Source organism: Canis aureus, chromosome 2, assembly GCF_053574225.1.
Source record: "Canis aureus isolate CA01 chromosome 2, VMU_Caureus_v.1.0, whole genome shotgun sequence".
NCBI classification, from domain to species: domain Eukaryota; kingdom Metazoa; phylum Chordata; class Mammalia; order Carnivora; family Canidae; genus Canis; species Canis aureus.
Genome location: NC_135612.1, coordinates 27,192,810 through 27,215,945, shown reverse-complemented (window position 1 = coordinate 27,215,945; position 23,136 = coordinate 27,192,810). Strand labels below are relative to the sequence as shown.

Sequence of the window (23,136 nt, the reverse complement as noted above, 5' to 3'; positions counted from 1 at the left end):
TCATTTGAGCTCTCTAGGCTGCAGAGTAACACCCAGCCAGAGAGAGAGGGAGAAGGACTTGGGGGGTGGGGGGGGCTGCGAGAGGGAGAGGAGAGGGTGGATGACGTGGATGGGGCAGGTAAGGTGGCAATTTAAAAACACACACATACAAGAAAACCACTAATTCAAAATATCAAAGGCATCCTGGACTACAGTTTGGAACGATTTTCCAAAATGGGTAAGAACAAAATAAATAGGTACCCCAAATACCCAATTTGTACCATTCAGAAAGGTCTCCTGGTCTGGAATGAAGAAAGCTCCTGAGCACATGGCCCCCAGCAGCAGAAGTTTAAAGAACCAAAAGCTAGAAAAAAGAAAAAAAAAGAGAGAGAGAGAGAGAGGAAATGTATTTAAATGATATTCATGGCAGGACAAAAGACCTCTTAGAAGGTAAGCACGGCAGGCAGTCCATGTTTCTGCCCTGGGTACTGTTCCTTCCAAATCGAGGGGAAGTAATTAAGTGACTGGAGACTGCCTTTTCCCATAATTAGACCAACTCAGCGTGGCCTCTGTGCAAAACACCACTTGGTTGCCGAGGTAGAGATGATGTAGGGACAGGTCTCAGTACAAGAAATAAAAACTCTCATCTCCGCTGCAGCTCTCACTGTGGTACTAAGTGTCACAAACACTTAGATTCTGGTTCTTAGGCCACTGAGGGTGACAGGTCCCACCTCCCCTAAAATCGGCATCAACAATCTCAACTAGGGGAAGAGCAGTTGGACAGTTGGACGGTTGGATGGGTCCAGGAGGTTGAGGAACGGTGTTCTACACACCAGGAAACAGCCAATTACCCCCCACCCCCTCACCCCCGAAAACCCAAGACCTACCCGTTGTGAATATGGGCTCTACAACCTTTGCTGCTGCTGATATTCAAGGTCAGGAGGCAGAAGATGAAGAAGAAACAGGCCATTCCGAAACAGACTCTATACACAGCAGAATATCCCACCAGCTTCTCACACGTGTCACCAGCTTTAATGCCTTTACAAATATCCTCGTAAAAAGGAATCTGAGCAAAGAGAGAAAAAAAGTCATCTGTTAAAACTGGATCAAGAGAGGGGAGCCTGGTTGGCTCAGTCAGAAGAGCTTGTGATTTTTTATTTAGGCGCTGTGGGTTCAAGCCCCAGGTTGGGTGTAGAGATTACTTTAAAAATAAATAAATAAACTTCTAAAAAAGAAACATAAAGCCGGGTAAAGAAGGGCTGTCATGAAGTGTTCCTTCGGCCTACAGGTCAAAATCCAAGGTGAAAATGCACCTTGTGCAAAGAGAAACAGACTGAGATAAAAGTCCTTCTTCCAAAGACTTTTTCTTAATTTTCTCTAAACCATTTTTTAAAGATACAATGCTGTAACCTCCCAGGTCACCTTTACTTATCCTAAATGAATTCTGCAATCTAGCATCAGAATTTTAAAAAATTGTACTTGTAATACATGGATATATTTTTCCTGAAATGCATATATAGAATAAAAGGTGAAAGATTTCCTTCACTCCCACCCCAAAATATCAAATCCTCTCCCTTGAAAGTTAAGAATTTGGTGGGTAGGGATGCCTGGGTGGCTCAGCGGTTGAGCATCTGTCTTTAGCTCAGGACATGATCCTGGGATCCAAGATTGAGTCCTATATCGGGCTGCAAGGAGCCTGCTTCTGCCTCTGCCTGTGTCTCTGCCACTCCCCCTTTTTCTCTGTCTCTCTGATTCTCATGAATAAATAAATAAATCTTTATTTTTTAAAAGATTTTATTTATTTATTCATGATAGACAGAGAGAGAGAGAGAGAGAGAGAGAGACAGAGACGCAGGTAGAGAGAGAAGCAGGCTCCATGCCGGGAGCCCGACGTGGGACTTGACCCCAGGACTCCAGGATCGCACCCTGGGCCAAAGGCAGACGCCAAACCGCTGGGCCACCCAGGGATCCCCCAATAAATCTTTAAAATAAATAAATAAATAAGAATTTGGTGGGTAGTTTTATTAATTTACATGTGTATGTCCCCATCCCATACTTATCCACAACATACCAACTTACATACATACATACACTGGTATGGCATCACATATATAGTATGTATAAAACCAACTTTATTAAAGAAAAGATTATATGTACTGTTCTACAATATGTGCTTTCCCAATTAACAATAAGCTGTGGAGATCTTTCCCTATTAATCATACATAAAATCCTGGCCCACTTTTTAACCATTATTTATATTTTTTAGTAGACCAGAATTGATTTTTTGTTTCCTGTTATTTGTTTTTGCTATTATAAACACTGACTCAGTAAACTCTGTTATGCATGCCTCATTGTAAACATGTCATTAAATATATAGAATAGACTCCTGACTTAAAAATGGAATCAAATTTTAAAGTTTCAAGAGGTAGGGGATCCCTGGGTGGCGCAGCGGTTTAGCGCCTGCCTTTGGCCCAGGGCGCGATCCTGGAGACCCGGGATCGGATCCCACGTCGGGCTCCCGGTGCATGGAGCCTGCTTCTCCCTCTGCCTGTGTCTCTGCCTCTCTCTCCCTCACTGTGTGCCTATCATAAATAAATTAAAAAATTAAAAAAAAAATTTAAAGTTTCAAGAGGTAAAGTCAAACCACGCTTTCAAAGACTGCAACAATTTATACCTCATCAGTAATATCTGGGACTGCTCACATTCCCAGCCTAAGCATCTCACTTAAAGTTAACGTAAAAGTTCAGAACAAATGGCCCCAAGATATGCCACTTTGGCATGTGAATTATTTTGAACTGAAAACTGAGTTCCAGAAGACTCAAAAAAACTTTGACCTTCCCTGTTAATTGCCTCAACAAAATTTAGATGAGGGGGGAAAGGCGGGGAGAGGGGGCCAGAATGAATTTAATAGAGGACCAGCTCCAGGAAAAAAGCTACCGCCACAGAGAAGTCCAGCATACTATGAACTCAGTGTGGTAGACAAGAAGAACTGAGTAAACGGTTTGAAAATTCCTCTCTCTGTCCCAGAGAGAGGTTTCAACAGTGGCCCAGTAAACATTTGTTTACCAAACACATACTCCTCTTCATCTTCCTGGGAATTGTTTTCCTTCTTATTGAAGTCTCAGGCCCCTGCCCAGTTCTCCTTAGTTCAGGATGACATTTATACCTTATTTTGCCTATCTTCAGGATCTCATGCTTATGAGATCATGTATTGGATTCCATGAAAGCAAGAAATCAAGTTTGACTTTTCCCGATTAATCTGTCTCCTGTCAATTTAATTTTTAGACCAGCCAGAAGATTCTTGAAGGGTAGAGGAAAATTTTCCTTCCCAACAATAAAAAACACTATCCTATTTCAATGTCCATCTTCCTCATTATGAGTCAGGTTCACATCTATTAAATGTATGGCTATCTATATTTTTCTCTGTGAATTGGATATTAATTTGGCTTTCTTTTTATTCACTGGCATTCTTTAAGAGTCTTAATCTTCTGATAAAGGTTGACAATCATTTATTCTAGTTAAACTGGAATAGAAGGTTTCAATGTAAAACCTATAATATTTAGTCAGTGGTTTAAAAAAAAAACCTGGGGATCCCTGGGTGGCTCAGCGGTTTGGCACCTGCCTTCTGCCCAGGGCATGATCCTGGAAACCTAGGATCGAGTCCCACATCAGGCTCCCTGCATGGAGCCTGCTTCTCCCTCTGCCTGTGTGTCTCTGCCTCTGTCTCTCATGAATAAATAAATAAATAATCTTAAAAGAAAAAAAAAAAAACTTGCTTCTTATCAACACTAAAGTTGAACATTATTCAGAACAAAACAGAAGTTGAAAAATTACACTGTAACTGTTACTCACAAGACAAAAAACATTGTAGAAAGAAAAAAAATGACACAAAGCTGGAAGTAAAATTGAAGCATGGCAATTTAGTTTTATCTCCAGAAAAGATCTTAAAGAAACAATAGTAACTGAGGCTATTCAGATTTCCATAAGCAAAAAGAAGACGAAATTTAACTGGAGTTCATTTTCCTGAATGAGGATTCCTACCACTCAGAAAAGGTCCACAGTCATTACTACACCAGAATCGGAAATATGTTTTTCCAAAACAACATGGAAACATTCAAGTTAGTGCCTCAGGCAAAAACGCATTGTTGTTGTGACCCAATTAGTACAGCTCCTTGTCTGTGAACAGATAGATACTAAAGATTTCATAAAGAAATGTCAAATATTTTGTAGTCAGGAAGTTTTTAGAATTGCAAATTTTTTTAGATCCCATCAAGATGTAAATACACAGAGACACTACTGTATTTTTTAACAGGCTACAAAACAAAGTAGCAGACATGTAAGACTGCCAGATAAACTACAAACTATGTAGTTAAATTTAAATTTTGAGTTAATAATGACTAATTGTTTAGTATGTCTGCAGGGGTGCTGACAGTAATGACTCCATCTCTGGCCCTCCATTTAGTTTGTGTTCACTGGGTGATTTGTCTTGGGATCCCTTGGAGATTAATATACATACTTTATAAATGTCTGCCAAGCCTAGGATGGGGGGAGGGGTGGGGAGGCTTGTTTTGGCCTCCCATGAATCTGTTAAATACAACATGGTTTTTCGTCTTCCTGAGGCACAAGTGGTGCCACAAGATCTAATTAAAGGTTAGCTGTCAATTAGGTGTATGCAAACTTTCTGATCTCACTACAGTGCCCTTCTGTGTGTCCCCTCATTCTGTAAAATCTGGACTAAAGCCTGGACTCTGCAGAGAATAACTGTGCAGCTGCTGTGGATCATCCTCTGCCAGATGTGCCCTCCCATTCCTGCCTCATCCCCACAGTCAGTAAGGTACCTTGAATAAAACTGTAAATTGTATGGAGTCACCTGCTTCATTTTCTACTCTCAGAATTGCTTTCTTAGTTTGGGGGATACTTTACTGTTCCTCTTCTACCTTCTAACAACACCCTGTACAATATTTGGGAGATACACAAAATATTGCATGAGACATACTTATGCTTAAAAAAAAGCATTATCTGGCACAAGATAAAACTCAAAAAAAGTCAGGGTCTCTTTGGGAAGGGCCAGATGTACTTTATGCTATGAAGTCTGGTCCCCACCCTATAGGTGAGAAAACAACATTTTAAGCTACAAAGTAGAGGACATACTGGAAAGGTGACCAGTTTCAGGTAGGAGGGTAAGTTGAAAGGCCACTGGTTTAATAGTCGTAATGGATGAAGAATGTAAAGCAATGGCAAGGAGGCCAGAAATTCTGTGGGTGGAGGTCATAGGACCATATGGAAGCTATAATGAGATATCACCTCACACCTCTCAGAATGGCTAAAATCAACAACACAAGAAACAACACGTTGGTGAGGATGTGGAGAAAGGGGAACCTTTGTACACTGACGGTGGGAATTCAAGCAGCCACTCTGGAAAACAGTATGCAGGTTCCTCATAAAGTTAAAAATAAGAGCTACCCTATGATCTAGTAATCACACTACTGGGTGTTTACCCAAAGAATACAAAAACACTAATTCAAAGGGATACATGCACCTCTATGTTTATTGCAGCATTGTTTACTACAGCCAAATTACGGAGGCAGCCCAAGTGTCCATCAATAGATGAATGGATAAAGAAGAGGTGGTGTAAATACATATAAACATAGATATGCTATATATGTGTATACACACACATAGGTATATACATACACATACATATACATATAATGGAATATTATTTTTCCGTAAAAAAGAAAGAAATCCTGCCATTTGCAAGAACATGGAGGGAGCTACAGAGTGTAATGCTAAGTGAAATAACTCAGTCAGAGAAAGACAAATACCATAGGACTTCACCCATATGTGAATTTTAAAAAACAAAACAAATAAGCAAAGGGGAAAAATGGAGAGAGATCAACTGAGAAACAGACTCTTAACTATAAGAACAAAATGATGGCTACCAGCAGGGAGAGGGGTGAACGTTGGGTTAAACAGGTGATGGGGTTAAAGAGTGCACCTGTCATGAAATGAGTGCTGGGTGATGTCTGGAACTGTTGAGTCACTATATTGTATTCCTGAAACTAATGTAATGCTGTATCTTAACTAACTGGAATTAAAATTAAAATTCGATTAAAAATTTTTTTTCACAAATAAATGATAGAGGTGCCTGGGACGCTCAGTTAGTTAAGCATCTGACTCTTGGTTTCAGCTTAGGTCATGATCTCAGGCTCCCCACTCAGCAGGGAGTCTGCTTGTCTCCCTCTCCTTCTGCCCCTCCCCCTGCCTGCCCATGCACTCTAATACATAAATAAATCTTTAAAAAAATAAATAATAAATTATTCAAATATCAACATAATGGGAGATCCTACACAAAGTGAATGTTGCAGAGCCTCTAGTAAGAAACAAAAGCTATATCCATATTACTTAGTATTGTAACAAATAGGTAATATTGCTTTAAACCTGTAAAAGCGGGACCCCTGGGTGGTTCAATTGGTTAAGTGTCTGCCTTCCACCCCTGGTGGTCCTAAGGTCCTCCTGGGTGGGGAGTCTGCTTCGCCCTTTGCCTGTGTCTCTGCCTCTCATAAATAAATAAATAAATAAATAAATAAATAAATAAATAAATAAATAAATAAATAAATAATAAATAAATTTAAATAAATATATTCATTGAACTCTTTTCTTCCTTCCTTTCTCTCATCTACTCAGTCAGTGAAACTAATTCCTGACATCCCCCTCCCCTCAGTTTAATACATGCATGTCAGTACTCCTTTCATCTCCACCAGCCCATCTTTTACCAGCAGTCTCTTCTCCCCCCACCCCCTCCCCACAACCTATTCAGCTCCATCTCAAGGAGAATGCCAATGCCAGAAGGACCTAAACTCCCATTCTATCACAACCCCCGCCCCCCGAAAAAAAACCCTCCCATGTTTACTCCCAGAGGTTCTTAGGCTCATCGAATGAGTATGTGGCATTGACTATTTCATCCAAAATAGAAGTAGCCAAACAACCCCCAGTGTTCCATGTACTAAGACCTGCCTTATGCTCTGTGGGTGACTTAGTCATTTAGTCCTCAGTAAGTGGTGAGTATTTTTAGGCAAAGAGCCTCTATATTGAAAAAACCAACAGAATTTACCAAGGGAAATTTGCTCTGGTTAAATATTTGCTGCCCCAAGCTCCATCCCAGTTTTAGGAAAAAAAAACACACATTACACAGACTCCACACTGTGGGGTGAAGGCGACAGGCCTGCTCAGAGTGTTGCCTCTTTTAAGGCTGGTTCTGGGCATCCAAGGACAGTACGCCTATGTTGGTTCTTTAGGGACCCGTGCAAGAGGTTTCTTTTCAACCTTCAAGGCAGCCCGACTCAAAGCCATAACATTATCAGTAAGAATAAACAAGGACTCAGTGGACTTCCAACCCTAACTGCACTACTCGCTTGAGCCAAGTCCACACTCTCTCTGAGCCTCAATTTCCCGATCTGTACAAAAAATAATATTGCCATCCACCTTACCACAATGTCCCAAGAATTAATTCAGTCAATCCTTGTAAAGTGCTTGCCATAGTCCCTAATCCGTGATAGCCATTAAGTAAACTTCCAGGGGTGCCAGGCTGGCTCAGTCCATAGGGCATGTGATTCGCAATCTCAGAGTTCAAGCCCTGTACCGAAACGAGCATGAAGCCTGCTTAACAAAACAAAACAAAACCCCACAGTGAATTTCCCTAAATTCTAAGGTACTATTTTACAAAAAGAACTTTTGCGGGAGGGAATCTGCACATTACAGGAACGACTATGGGTTCCTGCATTCTGATTTAAAAATGGGGAAATAAGCATCTTAGAATCCCATAGGTGCTCTATTCATTTTGCCAAGGACTCATAGAGCAAGACACAAGGTAACTTCCAACAAGGTGCCTCCATCCCTGGCATATTTACATAAGAACTGAGCTCCAAAACACAGCATTTATTCATCTGTCTTTCAAAGAAAGACACTCAAAAGATACCTGAACTCCCAAATCAGGGAAGATATTTTCAAAGACATCAACACAAGCACTAAGTAAGTACTAAGCTCAAAGAGATGGAAATTAGAAGAAAATCCACATAATTTTTCCTGGGAGTACAGACTTTGGAAGGGTTCTTACAGAAACGGAGAGGAGAAAGATGAGAGTGGGGTCCCTCCAGTATGAAAGTGTTGTTTGGAAGAGATGAGAAAATGGTATATTAGCAAAGCTAAGGATTCTTCCATTATATCAGAACGCTGTCTGAATCCAAGGTGCCATGAAAGCTTTGGGCAGGCTGGCGTGAGTTAACAGCATGAGAACCAGAAGAACTGGATCTGCAAGTTCTATTTAATATCCCTTATTTGAAAATGAATATCAGAACCAGAGCCTCTTTCTGTCTGCCTCTCCTCTTTCTGGTATTCCACTAACCTTCATACTTCTGAGTGTATTTGTTTTTCTCTGTGGAATAATTCCAGGTCCATACCAGTGATGTTGTCTGCTACCGACCAACGGATAGGCGCTGTGAAACAGGGAATGCTGCAATCAGCTTCCATCCTCCCAGGGACCCCCTCTAGGCTGGGAAGACTCCCTCTAGGCTGGGAAGACCCCTCTAGGCTGGGAGGGCCCCCTCTAGGCTGGGAGGGCCCCCTCTAGGCTGGGAGGACCACCTCTAGGCTGGGAGGACCACCTCTAGGCTTGTTCCTTGACCGGTGGTTATCTTTGAGGGCCTTTGGGGGATGAGGGAGGCAAATTAAAGTCAGGGCCAACAACCCGCTTCTCTTTTGTGTGAATCTCTAAATATTTTTAAGAGGCAAATCTACATTTGTCATTATTAAAAAGCCACAAGAGGAACTAAACTTACACAGTCTAGCTTTATCTGATCCTGCCATCTCTGAAATCAGGAACTCAATGACCCCAAAGGGTAACTCTGCAAAATATCAGAAGCATGAGACAGAGACTAGCCTTAGTGCTCACAGCTCCTTCACCACAAGCATTTCATCAGGATCGAACATACACAAATTTGATTAGACAAAAAAAAAAAAAAAAAAAACTGTGATCAAACTGTAAACACAAAGATTTCAACCCAAACAAGACAACTTCCAGAGGACTAATTATGATGGAATGAACAGATCTTCCAAAGGACGGGAACAAAGCGGGCACCCAGGTGGCTCAGTGGTTGAGTGTCTGCCTTCGGCCCAGGGCGTGATCCTGGAGTCCTGGGATCGAGTCCCGCATCGGGCTCCCCGCCTGGAGCCTGCTTCTCCCTCTCTCTGTGTGTCTCTCATGAATAAATAAACTCTTTTAAAAGCGGGGGGAGGGGAACAAAGATCAACTAATATCAAACTAATGTCAATCTCTGTAAGAGAATTAGGTGTAACATCATTTTGCAATGATGTTACATTGTGGGATGTACCAACTAAACCATACCAGTAACCAGTCTTGAATAAGAAAAAATTTAATCCCAGTGAAAACTTACAACACTCTTCAATGAGACAATAGCATTTGGGGAACAGGGGCCATGGAATGGGTAGGTCCTACATGGTGATTTGGCGTAAGCCTATGAATTAAGGCAGAGGAACACAGGTATAGGAACCCAGGTTTCTAGCTTGATAGCTGATCCAATGGCAGACCAGCGGGGAACAGGAATCAGAAAAAAGAGCAGTTTCAAAGTGGTGGGGCAACACTTCACTTAAAAACAAATTGCACTGGAGGTGCCTGTATCAAGGGCAAGTGTGAGCAGGTGTCTAAGCAAGGGTGTGGTACTCCAGAAGACAGCTGACTAGAGATAAAGGTTTAGTAGACCAGCAGGAATGGCAAAGGAGGCATTCGAAGGCAGTAAGTAAATTCCCCTGGAGAGGAATGGGTGAAGGAGCGGAGGGGGCTGCAGGTGGACACAGCCCAGAACCCTGGGGAGTACACATATTCAGGGGCCGGGAAGAAGGAAAACACTCAAGAAAGAAACTGAAAGGGTGCAGAGCTGAAGAGAATTGGAAGGAGAGGCTTTCAAGAAGCAGAGCGTGGTCAGCAGTGTCAAACAGTGCCAATGTGGTGAGGGCTGAGCAGTCAGTCACCCTGAGTTTGGCAGCCGACAGTCATCTGGGACGCTGAATCAGAATATTCTCTAAAGCCAGTGGAAGCAGAAGCCAGAATGCAGATGGCTGAGGAGCTGGCCAGGGAAGTGAACCTAGTGGGTCCTTTGCCCATGTTTTCAAAAAACTTAATGGCAAACGCAGGAGTATGAGGATTGTTTCTAAATTTTACAGATTTGTGATTACGCAGCAATACATAATCATATTCTTGTTGCCAAGGAAAATGTAAACTACCATAAAGATAGAGAAAATACAAGGGGCGCCTGGGTGGCTCAGTCAGTTAAGCAGCCAATCTTGATTTCAGCTCAGGTCACGGTGTCAGGATTGTGAGATCGAGTCCCACGTTGGGCTCCACGCTGGGCGTGAGCCTGTTCCAGATTCCTTCTCCTTCTGCTGCCCCACCCTCCACACGCTCAAGCATGTGCACACTCTCTCTCTCAAAATAACTAAATAAATATAAGATATAGAGAAAATACAATCCTCTTGACCATTATTACCCAACTTTAACTTGACTGCTTCCCATAGTCACAGCTGCGTGCATACCCTTCTAGACATTTTGCTGCACCGCTCTACACTCACTGTGTCTTGCAGACTGTTTCATGTCCGTACCAGCCATAATTTAGCTTCTGCTACCCAAATGGTAGACATTTAGGTTGTTTCTGATTTTTCATAATTATTTCATAAATAATGCATAATGGATATTTTCCCTATTGTGCATCTCTCTGTGTACACATGTAAAACATCAAGGACAGATACCAAGGAGGTAATTTTGGATCATAAAGTTAGAATGTTTTACATTTTAATAATAATATTGCCAAACTCTCCCCAAGGACGATTTTTGAGAATTCCAGGGTTGGAGTAATAGGGAGAGTAGAAGAAAGGAAGGAAAAGTGTCAGGAGAGCTACCAAACACATGCATCGGAGCCAGGAAATCCTCCACTGGCCCCCTCAGGGTCAGCATCTCAATGCTCTTTCTTGAGGTTCTTTGCCCACAAGCACTGTAAGGGGTGTAGGGTGGGAATGGGACCCTCTGAGTCCAAGAAAAAAATCTACATCTAGCCCCAGAGACACTGGGGAGCCTCACTACGGAGGGCTACACTTTGTTTTAGCTGGCTTACTATCCCCCCCACCCCTCCCACCGAACACAGGGTCTGATGGAGGACTCTGTACTGCCCAGAGAGAAACAAGGCCAGTGAAGAAGCATTTGTGAACACAGAGGTGCTGAGGTTTCTATAACAAGAGGACTAAACATCTCAATAGGCAAAACTTTCTATTCAGATCACTTACCAGATGGAAGACATGTTTATGGCCTAAGTGAGTCCCAAATCTGCTTTGTGAATAGACTTGGAATATGGTGATGCTGTATTATACACAAATTCAACTGTGTGCATGACTGTCTTCTATAACTTTTTAAACCCAGTAAAACTAGAGTTTGCATGTGAAATCTTTTTTCCATACTATACGTTACATTATATGGTTAAATATACATTATGGTACAGAGTTAGTCATTCACTCACTCATTCACATCCACTATGTCCAAGTATTGTTCTAGAATATGGAGATACAAGCAGTGAATAAAATGATCTTAAAAAAATCCAAGCTGACAAGAAGCTAACGTTCCAGTGAGATGCTTTATACACAGAACCATGTGTGCTCTACTTTGTGGATATTCCAAGCATTTTCATGGTTAATTTTGACTCTTTGTGATTTTTGCCTCAGGTGGGACATGAGAATCTAATATCCCCCAGAAGACTAGACTCTACCACACGTATAACTTCAAGTTCCTGGGAGGCCCTAGTCCCCAGTCCTTGTGCTGAGGACCGGGACAGGGAAGACATTTAGGTTTCTGGCCCAGTATCTTTCCCATTTTACCATCTATTGGACTTGGAATGGGAAGGAATGGGGAGTCCTTAGCAGCAGGGGAACCTAAGTATCCTCACACTCACTTTCTCCATCCACACTTTTTCCTGATCCCCAAGATGCTTGGGTTTGGCTACATAAAAAGAATACAAATTATTTTTATTTGTGAATAATTTACCATTCATTTCAAAAGGCCATGCAGAATAAGACAGATACAGTGTTAAATGTGTCACACTAAATTTATTGCTACACTATTCTTATCTCATCGACCTAGCATGTGGTTGACACATCCCCATGATCTACAACGTAAGCAAGGACTCTGGTGCCCTCAATGCAATGTTGAAGCCACTGAAGTTCTCCCCCAGGGGGAGGAGAGATTAGCTGCATATGATATGTATAGGGCCACTGGAGATCTAACACAAGAATTAAACACTCACAGCCTGTGGGTCAAACCCAGCAAGCTTCAATTCATGAAAATAAAGTTTTATTGGAACACGGCTACATCCATCTGTTGGCACATTGTTTTGGTTGCTTTTTCCCTACAATGGCAGGGCTGGAGTAGTTGCTAGACACCACCCAGCCCCCAGACCAGAGAATGTTTTCTAGCTGGCTCTCTACAGGAAAAGTTCACCAGCCTAGACTACCAGGAAGGACAGCTGGGGAATTGTGTACAACTGCTGAATATAAATTAACATCTCAAAGGCAAATGACAAATGGTGAGGACTTCCTCTCCAGACCAAAAGCCAAAGGAGAAGCAGAGAGGTCCATTTGCAGTGCCTTCTGAGTGTCCCAGAACTCTGTCCTGCCTTCTCACTTCCATGGAGGCTCTTTGCCCTCCTCTAAGGCACTGCTGTCCCAAAATGGAACTTGTGCTTTACATGAATCCAATTGTACATCTCCCATATGTCATTTTTAGAGCAGCAAATTAAGCATTTTAATTTCTCTGCAGGGTGGAGGACATGGAGGAGGACATGCCTGGGAGTCACAGTGCTCCTTTCTGCAGGCCAGAAGCCCTCAATAGCTCTAACAGAAAAAAGTCCTCACATCTGTTATGCAAACACACCCTGTGCAACCAAAAATAAAACCCACTCTGATGAAAGCTGGCATTTCAAAAGATAATTTGAGACTTATTTTTAAGACTGTTGAAACAGTCTCACTGAAATTTAAAAACCACACCCCCAAAATGCCTGACCCCCTAGTGATTAAGCTCAAGACTGTATTAGAGGGCCACACACTCCATTCCCTTTCAATCCTCCTACCTCACCTCAGCCACCCTGTCTCCAGACAAGGACACAGGGAAAACATTCCTCAGCCCTAACGTGACCCCGAAGGTCAACAGAAATGATGGCTAAGCTGACAGCACTGTCTCCAAGTCACTAATGGAGTGCATGTACTTAGCTTTCAAACCTGCCCCCGACCATACATACACGCAGCCTAACATCAAGGGGCTCCTTCCGCATATGATTACCAAACCCCTCTCTCTTTCCCCCCACCTGGGGTCTGGTTCTGTAAGGACAACTGTTCTGCTCACACTTATGTCCCCTGTGTCTCGCACAGTGCTTGGCTCTCCCACAACAAAGAAGGAAAGACAGGAGGAAGGAAGGAATCATTTGACATTAAAGACTTTTTAAAGCACAAACTCAAGTTACAGTTTAATCAAGTCAGACAATCACCCCTTTAAATGCTGAAGAGCATCGAGAGACCCAACTATTCACAATATTTATGTTTCCTGCTCCCGGCGTTTTGAGGCTACCAACTCCTGAGTTTGGTGTTGTGGTATTTGTCTGCTCCCTTGGGCCCATTTTTATAATGACAGAGCTGTTCATTTCCAACTGGAAGCTCTTGTCTGTTCTATTTATCTGCAGAGAGCTCCAGGGTCTTGTCGGCAGACAGTGGATGAAGAGATGCTTTTGCAAGGTGACAGAAAAAGGGATTAGAGAAACTTCAGTTCTCACAATCTATCACTCTCCCCTTCCCACAGCCAGATCCATCCTGAAACAGAGATCCTCTTTAACACCTGATGCTCCCCAAAAGTTTCTAGGGTAATGGATCCTCCCGTCCAAAGACAATAACTATTGTTTCTTGTTCTCTGGCTCCCGGCAAGCTCATTATTACTGGACAAGGATCAAACTTCTCTGCCCTTGGTTCAGATTCAAAAAAAAGACTCTCAGCAGGGTATCCATTAGTTCAAATCGCTGCTTGTAGCACAGAACTATTTCCCACCATCATTTTCCCCTGGAATTCACTTGTGTGCAGAAGGGGGAGGCCTGAGCAAAGGGAAGAGCGAGGGCCGGGAGGGTTGCAGGGACTCTCTGTTTTCTCCCACACGGTGTTAGGTCTGGATGGAATTTAGACTAAAGATAAAACTGTGTGAAAACATATTCCCCCAAAGTCACTCCCACTTGGAAGGGAGGGGACCCAGAGCACTATGAAGTGGAACCTCACCGCCAACTCCCCACAGTCCTATAAAGGACTTAAGATTCGATGGCCCAAACCCACCTTTAACCTCAGAAACATACTCACTGATACATTGGACACATACAAACACAACAGTTTAGAAAGAGAACTTCTGGAAAACACGGATACAACATGTAGCCCTGCTGGATACAACAAATACTCCAGAATCAAAGAACTAGTCAGGTCAGCAATTTTATGTATTTATCTATTTACTTACTTTATTTTATTTACTTATTTATTTTTGCTAATCTGACACTTGTTCTAACACAAAAACGCAAAATGCCAGCTAAGAATGGGGAGTTCCGCTCTACAGAGCTTCAATGCTCCATAAGAACACCTGACACCAGGTTTCAGATACACAGTTTTCTTAACATTCAACTGGTAAACATCAAAATCAAAACAAGAGCCGGACTTTCCAGCTTCAGCGTGAAGGCCTGCCATTCTGCGCTGGGACAAACTACTCCATGTTGTGGATCAAGGTGGAATATCTTCTTCATTGCTGACACTTGTTTACTTTTAAAATATAATTACACCAAACACAACTTGAAGGCAGTTTCTATTTTATATGCAAAGCCATCAAAGACTAGATATGTGGATGTTCCTATTTTCTACTTCAGACCAAAAGTCATCCCTCAAGCCCAGCTCCTGGTCCTTACCACAGGGAAGCAGCAGGTGGGGAAGACAAACTAAGAAAGCTGCTACAGGCCGAGATGGTGCTGTTTCCAGAACGAATACTTCTCCTTTCACCACTGGCTCCAGAAGAAAGATTAGCATTCAGGAGGAAGGATAAGTTTGCTAAGGCTGAACTTCCCTGTTACACTTCTTTAAATATCCAAGGGACACCAAAGCCAGTGGTGCAGGCAGGAAAGGCACTGGCCAGGCAGCCAGGAGGCCAGCACTCCTGGGGTTCTAATCTCAGCGCTTCTTGGGGTCCCAGCCTTGGGCGAGCCACTTCCCAGGGCCCCACCCTCTCACCTGTCAAATGAGGCTAAGTTTAGTTAGGATTCTGACTTAAGGTACTCCCACTATTAAAACTTCTAACCTTTCGGGCATCTAGCTGGCTTGGGCCACTTGACCTTGATCTTGGAGTTGTAGGTTTGAGCCCCACACTGGACACAGAGATCACTGAACAATACCATACTGGAGAGCGCCTGGGTGGCTTAACTGGTTAACTGGATCTCAGGTTTGTGGGATCTAGCCCCACATCGGGCTCTGAGCTCAGCACAGAGTCTGCTTGTCTCCCTCTGCATCTCCCTCGCTGCCTGCCCCCAGGCTTGCTCTCTCCCATGCACACACACTAATAAATAAATGAAATCTTTAAAAAATAAAATCTTTGGGAAAAAAAATTCCAAAAACCCTTCTAACCTTCTATTTAAATCATACTCTCTAAAAGAGATCATTATTTCTTTTGGAAATAAGGCAAAAAATAGTGCAAAGTCCTTCACACCATAAGGTATTTGCTGTCTCCTCAAAGGGCAGAACACATCATAAATGTAAACTGCATCTTTTTTCCATTTCGTATCTGTTTATTTTTTTTTAAAGATTTTACTTATTTATTCATAGAGACAGAGAGAGAGAGAGAGAGAGAGGCAGAAGCAAGCTCCTTGCAGGGAGCCCGATGTGGGACTCGATCCCGGGTCTCGGAGGATCACACCCCGGGCTGCAGGGTTGCGCCCATCGGGGCTGCCCCATTTCTTACCTGTTTAACTAGATCCTATAACTAGAAACTTTGTTTTACTTCTTTTCTTTAATCCCCTGTGACTAGCACAGGGAGGGCTTTCCCACAAATAACAGACTCTGATGCCTTCCCGTTCCTCGTATTACTACAAAAGTAAGGTAGCCCATCCACCAAGCTTCAGAGCCTCAAACTTGCTGGATCGAAGCTGTCAACACTAGGAACCACCAAAGTGTTAAATGTCAACAAACTGACTGAACAGTGTACTTATGAAGAGCCTTTTGAAATCTTAAGGTGTTGCTAAGGAAAGTAGGTCCTGTGTTCATCTCTATACACTGCAGTGACCCCAGAATTTGGAAACAGGGTATCATCTGGGAAAAATACATGTAGCAAGCAGTCACCCATGGGATTTGCTTATCTGGAGAAAGAAGTCAAAGGGAAGGGAACGTGTAAAGCTGGGGACATTCAGGAACAATTCAAATCCAAAGAACACAACTGGAATGTGACATCAAGGAGCCTGGTGGAGGTAAATCAGAACCGACTGGGATGCACAGTGGAATCAATACTTTTATGATGTGTCTGGGGAAAGTATGTGGTCAGCACCGAATCTAGAAAAAAGAGAGGAAAGGCATCACCAGGGTACGGACGGAGCAGTGTCCAGAGAAAAGCATGCCCTGACGAGCAGATGGACCTATGGAAATAAGCAAAGCTGGAAGCGAATGAGCTGCCCAGGAGAAAGGAGAAGGGAAGCGAATGAGAAGGGCAGGAGGCAGCGGTTCAGGCTCAGGCAAGGCGGAGATGATCACTTTGTTCCGGGTGCTGGGGATACTACAAGATTTGGGTGTGGCCTTGGCACCAGACTGGCTACAAGTCAACTATTTCCCTTTCATCTATGTCCACATAATCTTGTACTGATGCTGGTAATACACATGAATTTCCCACTACCACAACTCCTCCTTTCTCCTCCTGATGAAGACAATAATGAACAGTGAAAATTATTGAGAAATACATATCCAAAAATTTATATATCACACCTCTAGGGAATGTGTTGTGAGAGGCTAGATTTTCCAAATAGATAGAGAAAAATTCTTTAAGCCTATCTTGTACCTTTGTTCAAAGGGTCGAAATCCACAGTCAGCAGCCTTAATACTGGTCTCCTTTCCTGTCCCCTGGTGAATTTTGGACTTCACAAGAAATGTAGAAATTGTGATTACGGTACATACTTACAATTTTAAAAGTGAAGCGGGGGGGCACCTGGGTGGCTCAGTCACTTGAGTGTCCCAACTCTCGATTTCAGCTCAGGACATGACCCCACCACCACCACCACTACCACCACTTGGCTGGAGTTCAGCAGGGAGTCTACTAAAAACTCTCTCTTGCTTTCCCTCTGGCCCTCCCCACCTCTCTCTCTCTCTCTCTCTCTCTCTCATAAATCTTTTAAAAATACATAAATAAAAGTGGGGGTAGAGGTGGGGTGATGAATGTTACTTGGAGAAGGCGAGACCTGGTTCAATGTCCTACCTCCACCCCACATTAGTTCTGAAACTGAGTGGAGTGGAGCAAAGCGATCAAGACAATTTCTAAATAGTTACTTGGATAAAAATGCCTGATTCCAGTGAGCAAGGGGTAGACTAGTAGAGAAGGGCTTCTTGGATCCTGGGACTACATGCATAGATTTGCACAGACTCTAGCACATGCCACTCAGCAACCTCCCTATTGCTCACTGTAACAGGTGGGGTGAGAGAAGCCTGGTGTCCATTTTCAAATGTATAGTTTTGTCAGAAATTTGTGAACTCAGAGAGTTTAAGCTATTTCAGGAGTGGCAAGTCCAAATGCCTTTCTTCAGGGGGCAAGAAGTAAAGGTAAATGTGTGAGACACGGTGTCGGTAAACATCCTGCGATGGGACTCATGAGGAGCTACAGCATGCTCGCCCCTCCTAGAGGCGCCAAGTTTAAACTTTAATAATAATAAAAACCAGTGGCCCAACAAGAGCCTGTAGGACAATGCACACGTCCTGGGCTTCCCCTGCAACCTCTGGGTGCGGCACTGGCTGCCGCTGGGGCCGGGATTCTAACGTTAGGCTGGCTGAGCAAGTCCTGGGAGAGAAGGAATTTAAGAACTGCGTTTAACACACTGCAAGCACTGCAGCCGAGTCCTGCTCATGTCCACATCTTACAGACCTTGTTCACGATTCCTTTAAAGCCTGCTCTGCCTGCAGCATTACCAGCAGGGGCTGAAAATAACCACCAAGCTCTCTGCATCCAGGACAAGAACAGCCAATCCCAGGACCGCAGTTCCTGCATTCTCACTTACCCACAGGAAAACAGACCTAAATCCAGGAGGAGAAAATACTGTATAAAGTAAAACATATTTGCCAAAGAGACCAGGTAAGAAGAAACAAATGTCTTCTAGAGCAAATGAAGGGACACGCCTGTTTGACTCAGCCGGAAGACACGCGACTCCTGATCTTGGGGTCCTGAGTTTGAGCCCCGTGTTGGGTATAGAGTTTACTTTAATCAATTAAATTAATTAAATTAATTAAAACATTAAAAATTCATTAAATAAATAAGACAAATGAAGGAACAAAAAAAAAAAAGGCTGTGGTCAAAAACAAAGACCTTTATAGCCACTCCTCTCAATACAAGAAATAATTCTTCAAAATTTAAATTTAAAACATGTAACAATACAAAAACCAGTCTTCCACGACGTGGAGCATGTGTCTGGGTTCTGAGGAAAATAAAATGCAAAGATTTAGCCAGGACAGGCACTAACCTACCACCCACCTCAATGAATCAGAGCAGCCGGGAACAGTGTGGGATGGGAGGGAAGTAAATGGATCCAAGACGTTTCAGGTCAGGGACAGTTTAGGCTCTTCCTACGGTGGCCTGGCACCCTGAGCTCACTCTGGGGTTTGGGGAGTTTTTCTGGCCATCCTATCTTCTGAAATGAATGTTTAGTCCCCTAGGCATCAGATATCTCAAGACTGATGAGGGAGCAGAAGGTAAGTCGAGGACAAAGCACAAGCTGACACCACCACCCCCCACCCCCGCGCCCCTCCCCAGGTGGGCTACGTGTGGCATTCCTTGGGCTCCGGGGCTCCGGCTGCCCTAAAGCTAAGAGGAAGGCAAACAAACAGGTAAGTGATACAGATCAAAGTCTGGCAGGACCTGAGTCTCTAGCAGTTTACAATGTCTTAGTGATTTACAAGGCAAAAAGCATTCTTAACCAAAAGCCTAACCTTCAGAAGCTGGTAGACTCCATTTCCTGGAGCCCTAACATCACCCTGCCTTCTACACTGATGTGGGAAACAAAGGTAGAAGGGAATGTAAATAAATAAAAATTCCTTATAACCTGCAGCCCATTGACAAATACTTGAGGCAGGCGGGATACAGCATTCCTGCAGAAACTCCAACGGTCTTAAGGCCTCCCAGAGGGCGCCTGGGTGGCTCGGTCCGTTGGGTGTCTGTCTTCAGCTCAGGTCATGATCCCAAGGTCCTAGGACAGAGCCCCAGGTTGGGCTCCCTGCTCAGCAAGGAGTCTGCTGATCCTGCTTCTCCCTCTGCCCCTCCCCCAGTTTGTACACTCAAGCTCCCTCTCTCTCTCTCTCTTATTCTCTCTCAAATAAATAAAATCCTTTAAAAAAAAAAAAAAAAGACTTACCAGGGACACCTGGATGGCTCAGTGGTTGAGCGTCTGCTTTTGGCTCCAGTCTGATCCCCGGTCCCTGGATCAAGTTTCGCATCAGGCTCCCTGTATAGAGCCTGCTTCTCCCTCTGCCTGTGTCTCTGCCTCTCTATCTCATGAATAAATAAAATCTTTTTTTAATGTGTTTTTTATTTTTATTTTTATTTTTAAATTTTTTTTAAATGCCTTACTAGAAGGAAAAATAACCTTGACAATAGCCATGGCTCCAGCATCCTGAGAGTCTTCTTTACCATATGAAAGTCCTTTTGGTCACCTCCTTTGGTCCTTACCTCCCCCACTTCCCAAGTATGTAATCAGCTACTCTCCACAATCTTGCTGTAGCAGCTCTTCCTACCCAGGGCTTCTGTTCCTGGGCTTTAATAAAACCACCTTTTTGCACCAAAGAGGTCTGAAGAATTCTTTCTTGGCCGTCGGCTCCGGATCTCACCAACATTCCAAAACCACATCAAAACTATACCTGCTTAGGGTGCCTATGTGGTTCATCAGCCTCCAACTCTTGACTTTGGCTCAGGTCATGATCTTGGGGTCATGAGATCAAGCCCCCATCACACTCAGCAGTGAAGGGAATTCTCCTGGGGACTTTTTTTTTTCTCTCTCTCTCTCAAGTACATAAATAAATCTTAAAAAAGAAAAAAAAAAAAAAAAAGACTACACCTGCATGAATTACAAGCTTAATGACATGAATGACCTGCCATAAAATGGCTCCTACATTTCAGGATGGGAACTGTGCTCCAGGAGCAGACAGGCATCCCACCCCACACCACCAGCACTGGCACAGTTTTCTCTGAGCCAAAGTTCTCATGGGAATAAGGAGTTTCCCTAGAGAAAGGAGGCGGGATGAAGTTTGGTTCTGCAGATCCCTGCAGTTTCCTCCTGCTCACATTTAAACATAGGCCACGTTTTGAAAACAAGGCAAAAACTGAAAGTAACTGAAAAAAAGGGCTGCCCTTGTGTTCTTAACCCACGCACCAAAGACCCATGTGGCACTGGACGGAGCCCCGTCCTCTGAATACAAATGTGAGAATGCTGGGTGGGAGGCAATTAGATGCTCCCATCGGAGCAGTTACCAGCACACCCACTTTCTCCTCTTCCCATCACAGCCTCAGACATTTCCACGTCCAACAAAGTGGGGGCGAGGACTGCAGCAGAAGCCCAGAGTGTGTCCCCACAAGGGGATCTTTCAACACCACCCTCGAGCATCGCCTGAGGGTGAGGTCAGCCTCCATTCTATAGGCTGCAAACAAGATGACTTTGTGACCAGCTGGCCTGCACCCTATGAGGCCTTAAAAATGGAAAAGGATTGGTTTCGCCCACAGGGACCTCATTCTTTATGCAGAAAGTCCAGCCAAACCATTTTTAAATGCGTACATTCAAAAGACAGGCATAGAAACACTTACAAGAGCCAATGTGAGGAGTCAGAGTTGCCCCTCTCCCCTCCCTGCTCAATCCCCCACCCCCTGCTCAGACCTCAAATCACACTGTACACACACACCACTCCTGGGCTCACCTCCCTAAACACCTGTTTCTATAAGGACACACTCTTGCTCAAGAATTGATAATGGCATGGCTTCCAACTTGCCATCAGACCACAGCCAAATGCCTAGCGTTAGCACCAGAATTCCTGCAAAGTCTTTTTACCTACATATATCTCATCTCTGTCCTTCTACACGCGCCTGGTCCTTGTTTTTTTTTCCCTCCTGTCGACCTACGCAGTACACAGCCCAGGCACTAAGAACACAGTCAGCCTGGGTGCAAATCCCAACTGGACCACTTAGAGCTGGAGACCGCTCAAGGTGCTTCAATGCTTCAGTGCCTCAGCCTCCTCATCTGTAAGGCAGGAATAATGACAGCACCTACTGCTCGGCTGAGTGCAGCAGTGATGAACTGAGAGGATTCAGGTAAGATGCTCAGAATAAAACCTGGCACATGGTTTCACCCAATAAATATTAGCAATTAAAATAGTCATCGTCATTACACAAGTCACTTCCATGAAGTGACCCTTAGTGATACCACTCAACATCTTCTGTTTCTTAAATGTTCTATGAAGACTTAGAAATCACAGACACTGGCTGAACTTGTCAAGGACTGTTTCAAGGGGCAGGTTATCTGGATGGCAACTGAATGTTGGAATTACTACTATTAAAGTCATATCCTAAAAGGTTTACCTAGGGCTCCCAAATGAACCCTCCCCTGAGTAACAATGTTTCTGATGGGTTAGCCACTACATATTTGTAGTCTTGGGTTTTGTTTCTTGGATCTAGGCTTAATTCTACCTACCCTGAAAACCTCTTATGGGCTGGAATTGCACCAGAGACATCTGATACATGCTCAGAGTTCCGGCCACAACCACGGTGGATACTCAAACCAATGCTTGCTGCATTTAGAAAGAGAACATGAGGTTACCTGAAAAACCAAGATACTAAATGGGAGATTAAATGTCCTCTCAGTATTCCTCCTCTCAAACTTCCTGCTACAAACATACAAGATCAAACCATGGTATAATGAAGAGAACTGGTGCTAATTACCACCACCATGGAGTGAAGCCTGGTGTGGCAGCCTTAGCTCTGGGTCTCCCTGCCTCCAAATTTCCAAAGCACTTCATGCATCCGCTCATTTGGCACTTAGTAATTTCTACCTTGTTTTATACCTCAGAAGACTTTGCACCCTGTCTTCTGCATGGTAAGCTCCATCTTTCACAAGTTTGATTGCCCCGGAGCTCCCACGGCAGTGTCTTACTGAGGAAAGAGCCAATGTTTAAAGCAGTCAGAGGAGAATCACAATTTTATTTTATTTTATTTTATTTTAAATTTTATTAATTTATTCATGAGAGACACACACACAGAGAGAGAGAGAGAGAGAGGGGCAGAGGCACAGGCAGAGGGAGAAGCAGGCTCCATGCAGGGAGCCCGACGTGGGACTCGATCCCAGGTCTCAAGGATTACGCCCTGGGCTGAAGGTAGCGTTAAACCACACAGCCACCCAGACTGCCCAAGAATCACAATTTTAAAAGCTTTGACAGTAGCCCCACTATATTCCAGACCATACATCCACAATTATAAAAGCATTACCGAACAGGAGACTTCAAAGGGCCTAACAGATAAGAATATATCAAGTGCTTTTAAGGAACTGGTTGTTTTGAAGCACTTGAGAGTGTACTTAAGAGAGTCTGTAGAATCAGCGTAAGGTTGGAAGAACAGACACTTGCTCGGAAACTGTTCCTACTGATGCCACCTCCACTGTGGAGGGGCTCCATTAGAGCTCTGCTCCTGGCCTCCTTCCCATCCTCATTCTGCTGGGCCCCAGGAAAACTGGGTTTGGACAGCTAGACTTTCCTGTCCCTCTTTCCTTGGACAAGAGCTGTAACATGCCTGCTGCTCTTCCTGGTAAACTGCCT

The 23,136-nt window shown here is 43.7% G+C and overlaps 1 protein-coding gene across 3 annotated transcripts in view; it reads right to left on the bottom strand.

Annotated features, from left to right (window-relative positions):
• SERINC5 (serine incorporator 5) overlaps positions 1–23,136 on the bottom strand; it is a 106,877-nt gene that overhangs the window by 32,307 nt on the left and 51,434 nt on the right. For all 3 annotated transcript variants that reach the window (XM_077866832.1, XM_077866841.1, XM_077866851.1), the window contains 2 exons: positions 867–1,045; positions 261–343 (listed from right to left, as the gene is read on the bottom strand). In XM_077866832.1, the coding sequence (XP_077722958.1) occupies positions 261–343; positions 867–1,045 (262 nt within the window). The remainder of the gene's footprint in view (positions 1–260; positions 344–866; positions 1,046–23,136) is intronic.